At 50.7% G+C, this 8,872-nt stretch overlaps 1 protein-coding gene across 1 annotated transcript in view; it reads right to left on the bottom strand.

The window, feature by feature from the left end:
• Positions 1 to 1,259: 1,259 nt before the first annotated feature.
• Positions 1,260 to 8,872, bottom strand: part of TULP4 (TUB like protein 4) — a 46,057-nt gene continuing 38,444 nt past the window's right edge. Inside the window, exons 8-9 of the mRNA XM_026454405.1 lie at positions 4,669 to 7,169; positions 1,260 to 1,925 (exon numbers count right to left, since the gene is read on the bottom strand). Coding sequence (XP_026310190.1) covers positions 1,809 to 1,925; positions 4,669 to 7,169 — 2,618 coding nt within the window. The 3' untranslated portion in view covers positions 1,260 to 1,808. The remainder of the gene's footprint in view (positions 1,926 to 4,668; positions 7,170 to 8,872) is intronic.

Genomic DNA, 8,872 nt, shown 5'->3' with positions numbered 1-8,872 from the left:
GAAACCCTGGTATTAGATGGGAGATGTCCTTTGCCATATCAGAAAACCTCGTCAGTATTTCTTTGGGGTTTGGAGAGAATCAGGAGTGATGTCATGTCATCTTGTTCTGGGAAAAAAATGGGTCGGTTTCTTTTGTAATTTTTAACTGAAACAGGGGATTAAAAAAACTTTTACATTTGAAAATACTTTTCTGTAGCATCTTCTACTTGTCTGTTTCCAAATAAAATCCAGATTTGGAACCCAACACTAGCAGATAGTTCCTGTGCAGCGTCCTGCACAGCAGGCCCAGGAGAGGGGCCTGATCCTAAACAACATCACAGGTAAGAATAACTGAAAAAACAAAAACAAAAACAAACAACAACAAAAAACACTGGGTTTTGTCCTCAGGGCTTGAACACTGCCCACAGGTTCTCATGAGGAGGAGGAAGTGTGAAGAGATATTCTAGGTAGTTTTTTTTTAATACAATTAACAAAGTGTGATCAACTAACTACCTAGGTATAATTTTAACAACGTTTTCTCAGTGGTTTAGCTCCTTAGTAAACAGTCTGTACAGTTAATAAACAACTTTTTTTCTTAAAGAAGATCATGAAAATTTTGTCAAAGATTTGACCATACTCATGTATTTTAATACCCTGGTGAACACTTAATATTTTTTTGGTAACATTTATAATTTGATAGAAAGCATTTGTAGTCAACTGAATTTTAATGTAGCCAAGAGGAGAAAAGGAGTGGTTTTAAATCAAGCCTCATCCACACTTTTAGAATGGGAAGGCGTAGAACAGGATATCTCACGGGAAAGATCACGTTTACAGTAATGTGTTCCAGATTAAAAAGTAAAAGGGGCAGAGAGAGTAGAGGCTGTTTCTCAGCATGTGGGGATCTAGTGACTGCTACCACATTATTTGAGAAAACTGCTACCACTACCACAGGCCAGTATCTTTCCATTTTTGTCTCTCACCTTCTCCCAGAACCAGTCATACTGAATGATCATCACTGATCCTACAGAACTTTGACATACGATGAAACTAGTGGAGGCTTTCAATGTAAACATCCTCAGCACAGGAGCGTAGCCCTCACACTGCTGCTACAAGTCATACGCTGAGTCACACCGCTGTCTGCAGAGTGATGTGAACCCATGTATACGTGCAGTTTCTTCTTCACCCTTCGTCCCTTCCCCAACATCCTCAATGAGCAAATCACATTTCTACCTGGTGAGAACACCCCTGTAAAGATCCTACTTCGTTGGTCCAACACAGTGTGTCTGCCCAAATGCCCGATGTTAATTAAGTCACCTTTTGGGGAATAACATAATTAGTGTAAATCAAATGCTGTCCCCACCCCGTTCCCCAAGAACCTGTATCTTCAGAATTTTGGGCTGTGTTTTGTAAAAGCTTTTTGCTTTTACACTAGTGGTGATGTTGGAGGAAAATGCACGAGAATGCATCCTCCCTATGTCTGAAAGAATAGCAGGCTCTAAGGCAGTCTGTCTTCATTCTGAAGGGCCCAGTAGAGCATTACCACAGCCAAGCTATGTTTCTGGAAAGAACAGCAGGTGCCTAGCACTCTTTGCTTCCAGATGCCACTGAAATGAAAAAGAAAAGAAGAACAGACAATAAAAGGTAATAAAGCCCAACCAAATAAATGATGACCACAGGTCAGTGCCCTCTCCTGGGCCTGCTGGGCTTTTCCAGTTTCGCTGTTGGCTTCTGGTCCTCCCAGTTATCCAGCCCCTTGAGGGCTCCTCTGGCATGTCCGAAGACCTCTTCCAAAGGCTCTCTGCATCTCTCTCCTCCCCACACCAGTCTCTTCATTTGAGGCGCTGAGTCACGTTGGCCAGGGCAACTGCAAAGGCCTGTACGGCTGAGAACGGGTACTGGAAGTCTAGAATATACGCATTGCCATCAATCCGTCCAAATTGCATCACCTGGAGGAGGGCAGGGGAAGCAAAGACATTACAGAACAAGGCAAAAAGGCCGGGAGTGATAGCTCATGCCTGTAATCCCAGCACTTCGGGAGGCCGAGGCGAGCAGATCACGAGGTCAGGAGACTGAGACTATCCTGGCTAACACGGTGAAACCCCGTCTCTATTAAAAATACAAAAAATTAGCTGGGTGTGGTGGCCGGCGCCTGTACTCCCAGCTACTCGGGAGGCTGAGGCAGGAGAATGGCATAAACCCGGGAGGTGAAGCTTGCAATGAGCTGAGATCGCACCACTGCACTCCAGCCTGGGCGACAGAGGAGACTCCGTCTCAAAAAAAAACAAACAAACAAAAACCAAACCAAAACAAAACAAAAAAACAAGGCGAGCAAGGCGACAGCCGGGTCTGCATGGTTCCTGATGGAAGCAGATAGCACTGTCTATGAGATGCTTTTTGCTAACAAAAGTGACTCTGAATCTGGTGAAGCTTCTATATCTAACTCCAAGTTTGTAGGAAACAAGGGGACTGAGGAACATGTTAACACAATGGAGACAATAAGCAAGGTTTGGAATGTGGGGACAATGGCCTCCAGCTCCATCCATGAAAAGTTACCTGGGGGCACAACGTCCAATGTTTGGGTGATGGGCATACTAGAAGCCCACCCCCCATTACGCATGTAATGCCCATGTAACAAAGCACATGTACCCCTGAATCTAAAAGAAAAAAGAAAAAAAAAGAATGGGGGGAATGCTAGAGGCCAAATGAAGTGGTTTCTTCACGTAGGAAGTAGAAAGGACAAAGAAAAGCAGAAAGAAGCACCAACAGGCCAGAGGCTCCAGAAGAGAAGCAGCATTGCCACTGTCCAACGCCGCTGCCTCAGGGAGGGACTTGGTGGCCACCTCCTCACCAGTTCCTGTGCCCACATCCCATCAGTGGCACCACGCCCTAGCACATGGGCTGCACTCATCGCCTCTGGTCCTCAACCTGTGTGCTCCACAGTGGCGGGATCTGTCTGTCTTCCTCACTGCCCTGATTCTAGTACTATAGCAGGGGTTGACAAACTTTCTGTGAGGGGCTGATAATAAATATTTTAGGCTTTGTGGGTTATACGGTTTTTACCACAACTCCTCAACTCTGCTGTTGTCTGGCCAAAAACAGCCAGGGACGACACTCAGGTGAATGAGTGTGGCTGTGCTCAATAAAACTTTGTTCCAAAAAGAGGCGGCTGGCCTGAATGGCCCAAAGGCCAGTTTGCCAACCCCTGGGCTTAGAGGATTGCCAGGCACACAGCAGGTTCTCAATAACATTTATTGAATGAATTAACAAAAACGTGAATTTAAGTAGAGAGAGGAAGGGACTTTGCAGGATGGTGAAGGGGGATGTTGGCAGCAGGACAGAGCAACCCTTCCAGGCTGGAGCAGGGAAGAACTAGGACCCAATGGGTTCAGCTGCACCACGAGGTTACATCTGGTTCAAGAACTGGGTATTGACTTCCATATACAGAGAAATAGGCAAACGAGCAAACAGATAGAAAACAGGAAGTTGATATGTCTAGGGAAACAAAAGTATACAAAAAAGGAAATGTAACTAAGCTCTAACACATGGCTCAGCTGTGGGTCCTATTGACTAGCATAACAACGTAACCAGTGACCACTGATTTAATGGGGAAGGAAAAGCTGTGTGCATACGTGTGTGTGTGTGTGTGTGTGTGTTTGTGTGCATAGCGTGAGCAAAACTAACCCTCACGTTCCTTAGGAAGTCACCATCTGATGCCAAAACCAGAAAAGTCAATGAATAGAAGTAGAAACATATTCTTTACAAATATGAGTGCAGGCCAGGTGTGTTGGCTCACGCCTGTAATCCCAACATTTTGAGAGGCTGAGGCAGAAGGATCGCTTGGAGCCCAGGAGTTTGAGACCAGCCTGGACTGAACATAGTGAGACTCCCATTTCTTTTTTTTTTTTTGAGACGGAGTCTGGCTCTGTCACCCAGGCTGGAGTGCAGTGGCCGGATCTCAGCTCACTGCAAGCTCCTCCTCTCGGGTTTACGCCATTCTCCTGCCTCAGCCTCTGGAGTAGCTGGGACTACAGGCGCCCACCACCTCGCCCGGCTAGTTTTTTGTATTTTTTAGTAGAGATGGGGTTTCACCGTGTTAGCCAGGATGGTCTCGATCTCCTGACCTCGTGATCCGCCCGTCTCGGCCTCCCAAAGTGCTGGGATTACAGGCTTGAGCCACCGCGCCCGGCCGAGACTCCCATTTCTTAAAAAAAAAAAAAATTAGGGTCGGGCATGGTGGCTCACGCTTGTAATCCTAGCACTTTGGGAGGCCAAGGCGGGCAGATCACGAGGTCAGGAGATTGAGACCATCCTGACTAACACAGTGAAACCCTGTTTCTACTAAAAACACAAAAAGTTAGCCGGGTGTGGTGGCTCGTGCCTGTAGTCCCAGCTACTTGGAAGGCTGAGGCGGGAGAATGGCTTGAACCCAGGAGGCGGAGCTTGCAGGGAGCCGAGATCGCGCCACTGCACTCCAGCTTGGGCAACAGAGCCAGACTCCGTCTCAAAAAGAAAAAAAAATACAAGATGGCAGTGGGCAGACTAAAAATCATAACCCCATGAGCTCCACCTAAGAGGTATTCGTTGTTTTCCACATTTCCCATTTGGCCTTTTGAAAAATGCTCCTTGAAGGCCGAGGCACTGATGCCCTCGCCTCCTGGGCCCACAGCGCCACCCAGTCTGAGGTCTTACCTGCCGCCCCTCTAACTCAATCTGGAAGTTCTTGGCAGACTCCTGGGTCACCCGCCCCCCGAAGTCCAGCTGGTAGACCTGGGTGGCCTCGTTCCACAGCGGCTGCTTGTTGGCCATCACGTACACAAAGCCTTGGCTGCCCAGCCGCCCGTCCTCCTTCTCACTGGCCCGCCGGCACTTGGCCTCCTCCAGCTCACCAGCAGCCCGTGGGGCGCGCTTGCTCTTCCAGCCCTTTCTGCTGCCCTGGCTCTGGTTCATGAGCTCATCCCCGCTGATGAACAGCTCAGGCTCACTCTCGGAGCTGTCCTGGAACTCGTTTGTCTTATTCAACTTCTTTGACTTCAGTTGGTCTTTCTGACTCTTCACTTTCTTCTTCTCTCTCCCCAAGTGTGGGCTGGAGATAAGGGAATTAAAGTCACTCAAAGTCCTAGCCTCCTTCTTCACTTTGCCCTCAGTGATGGCCTGAACGCTGCCTTCTTCTGCTCGGCTGTCCAGGCGCTTCCGGTTCTTCTTTCCAAATTTTTCTGTCCGCTGGGGGACTGGGCTTTCGGTCAGGGAGAGGACTTCCTGGAAGCTGTCGGCAGTCTCTACCATCACCTCTGTGCCCATGTGGCTTTGGAGTTCGGCAGGTGGTGGGGACACAAGGGGCTTCTCCACCACCAAGTGTGGCTTTGGGGGGAGAGTGCCCTGGGGGTTCTGCACGGGCGGGCAGGTGCTGTAGGAACTCCATGGGTGCAAGGCGACAGGTGGCAGCTGTAAACTAGAGCATGTGCTGCTTCCTGGGTACATGGGGGGCAGGGTGCAATAGGAGAGGCTAGGCGGGTACACTGGCTGAAGGACCACAGCAGGCTCCTGTTGCGCAAACTGTGTTGGGGACAGGGCATCTTTGGGAGAGCAGGGAGCCTGCACTCCGGGCAAAGGGGGGTTGTTATAGCTTCCAGGATATGGCACTCCCATCCCATAGCCTGTTTGGAAAGTGGCAGTGGGGCTGGCAGGAGACTTGGGGGAGATGAAGGGCAGTCGGGACACGTCCAGGTGCTGGCCCTGACTCAGCATCAGAGGGGACAGTTTTAAGGGGTTGGGCCCTGAAGTCTGTGCTGTCCTTTCTTGAGGAACCCAAACGTCCTCACCCAGCATGGGGTCCCACTGGTAAGGGGGTGGCCGTTTCAGGGTGACAGCAGCTTCAGGCAGGGAAGGGTGCCTCAGGGGCTTCTCAAGCTGACAGTGCTGGGACAGGGCCTCGTCCTCTGTGAAGGCGGAGTTGACGTAGTCCGTGCGGTCACGGGCGCTGTCGGGTGGGCTCAGGAGGCTGTAGGAGGACTGGGAGGCCAATGGGGAGGTGCTGGCGGTATGGGCCAGGGAGGCTCCAGGCTGTGAGCTGGGCCCTGTGCCACTGCACTGACTGCAGGTGTACAGGGCAGGTGGGGGCCGCGCTGGGAGCTGTGTCACCACCCCCCCGGGCCCGCCCTTGGGCTTGGCCAGGGGCTGCAGGGGGGCCCGCGGGCTGTCCGCCAGCTGGGCCATCTTGAGCGCAGCCTCACGGTTGTTCCTCCGCAGGGTAGCGTGGATGAGGCTGTTGTCGGACCTCTGGGCAGCCCCCCGCCCCGGGGCCAGTTGGCTGGCAATTTCGGGATAGGGGGGTGGGTCCCCGGTGGGGATGGAGTAGCGAGGGACGGTCAGGCGGTTCAGGGTGGCACTGCTGCAGGGTTGGGGGACTTTCTTCTCAGTGGCTGTGAGCCTCAAGGTGGCGGAGCTACCCGGGCCAGGGAGGGTGTAGGTGTTCTGGGAGCACAGCATCCGGGTGCGGGGCCGGCACACCTCCTCCACGTTGCCACTGCTGTCAAAGGTGGTGATCCTCTCATAGCCCAGGGGGGTCTGGTAGTGCACTGACGTGGGGTAGAGGGAGAAGTCGCCCTTCTTCAGGCACACATCCACTGGGGGCTGTGGGGGCGGCAGAGGGGGCGGGGGTGCTGCTGTGGTGGGGGCGGCGGGGATGGTTCCTGGGTACGGGGGTGGAGGGTTCATCTTTGTCACCTGGACCTCCTGGGGGGCACTGAAGACCACTGCGTCCCCCTCAGCTGCCAGCTGCGGTGTTGGCCGCAGGGCCTTGGCTGACTTCTGCAGGTGTTCGTGGTCTCGGTCTCCATGGCCCACTGTGGACAGCTGCATGGGCCCCTGCGGCGGGGGAGGCAGGGACAGTGGAGGGGGGTTCTGAATGATGCGGCCCATTTCCACGCTTCCGAAAATCACCTGTCCAGGATTAGAGTACCGGTTGGAGACTGGGTACTGGGTGGCATTGTCACCTGCATGTTCTGCTGCTCCTACAGCTGTCGTCTGGTTGGTCAGGACATCTAGCTGCACATTCTGATTGGCCAGTAGGGACTGCACCAGCCCTATGCTCTGCGTGGGGGACATAGCCTGAGCCGAGCTGTGGATCGGTGCAATAGGGATGTTCACTGTACAAGGTGGGCTGTTCTCAGGGACACCAGATGCTCCCGTCACTGGAAGAAAATTAGAAAAAGGAACTGCTTACAAAAACACTGCCATTAAATTGGATCAGGATAAGTAATACATCTGGACTCATCCAGGCTCCTTCTGTAAACAAAATGCAATTGCCAGAGACAGAGACATGTCTGCTTGGGGAAAGCTGGCCTGCTCACACAAGTGAGATGGGTTCTTGAGGGCAGCCTGCTGCTTGTCTGTTAGCTAAGGGTACTGTTATAACTTTTCAACTAGCTCACTTTTGAACCTTCTAAACTTGGCACCAGTGCCTCAATGGCACCATCACAGATAATTAAATGTCTGAAGAAGCTTTTTACTGGTGATATTCATAAAATGCCCACCCTTTTATGCAAGAAGAGGGCAATGGTACAGGAAAAACCTCCACTGAGGACTCGCAGTGCCTAGGTCTCTGAATTAGGTCTATTCATGATTATGGGATGGATAGTGTGGCAAGTGTCACGCAAGAGATGTGTATAAGAAATGTATGCATATTAGATTTCTGTAAATAGAACCATGTAAAATGTAGTAGAAAAAACAATGAAAAGCATCTTCTAGTGAATCTGAGTATCACATGAAGGATCATTTCCTAATTTTTTTTTTTTTTTTTTCAGACAGGGTCTTGCTCTGTCGCCCAGGCATGCAGTGGCATGATTTTGGCTCACTGCAACCTCCACCTCCTGGGTTCAAGTGATTCTCCTGCCTCAGCCTCCCCAGAAGCTGGGACTACAGACGCACACCACCACGCCCAGCTAATTTTTGTATTTTTAGTAGAGATGGGGTTTTGCCTTGTTGGCCAGGCTGGTCCCCAACTCCTGACCTCCAGTGATCCACCCACCTCGCCTCCCAAAGGGCTGGGACTACAGGTGTGAGCCATCACGCCTGACCTTTATCTGCTTTTTAGCATTTCAAATAGTATGTAAGGTAGAACCACGCTGAATTAAACCCTATAAATATATCCTATTTGTATACAGTGAGAGTTTAACAGAGCATGTGTTTGAACAGCGATCTAGAGACAGGTGCTCAGAGCCACTGTCTGCACGGCCCTGTTTAAAGTGCACACTGAGCACTCTGCAATTGGCTCCTCTAGGCCCATTGTGCTACCCTGTGGCATTTCCCTTAGAGAAAACTGCCACTGATCCAGAAATGTGAGGCATGGTGTAAGTACTATGTGGCAGCTAGTCCATGATTAGGAAATGTGACACTGGCTGACTTTTCATCAAAAGAACTACAGAATCAAGCCAGTCAATTTATCAGAAGCTAAGCTGGCCCTTCCTTGGGGGTCTCCTAGGGAGACGTAACTCTCCCCTGGCCGCACAAATTTGGGTCTGTCTCAGGTTTCCTGTCATTCCTGTTCAGATGCCTCTTCGAGAAGCTCTCTCGTCTGTATGAAACACTGATGGCAGGCATCTTCCCCTTTAAGGAAGAAGAGCCTCTCTGCTGAGTCACTGTCATTAAATGTAATCCCTGAGACAATATGTTCCCTCCTCTCATTGGGAACCACAGACAATAAGGATAACAGCAGCAACAGCTGAACCTTGGAGAGGGCTGTATTCGTCGCATTTTGGGAGAACAGGGAAAGCGTTAAGGGGAAAGTTTAAAAGATACTTCTAATTCCAAGATTCTGAAGTAGAAGGGGATGCACTAGAAAGCTCAGGTATGGGAGGCTTCACCAAACTACAGGTATTTATGTGGTTGTAAGCTT

Source organism: Piliocolobus tephrosceles, chromosome 5, assembly GCF_002776525.5.
Source record: "Piliocolobus tephrosceles isolate RC106 chromosome 5, ASM277652v3, whole genome shotgun sequence".
In the NCBI taxonomy this organism is placed as follows: Eukaryota; Metazoa; Chordata; class Mammalia; order Primates; family Cercopithecidae; genus Piliocolobus; species Piliocolobus tephrosceles.
Note: the sequence above shows the minus strand (reverse complement) of the source record. Positions and strands in the feature narration are given on the sequence as shown.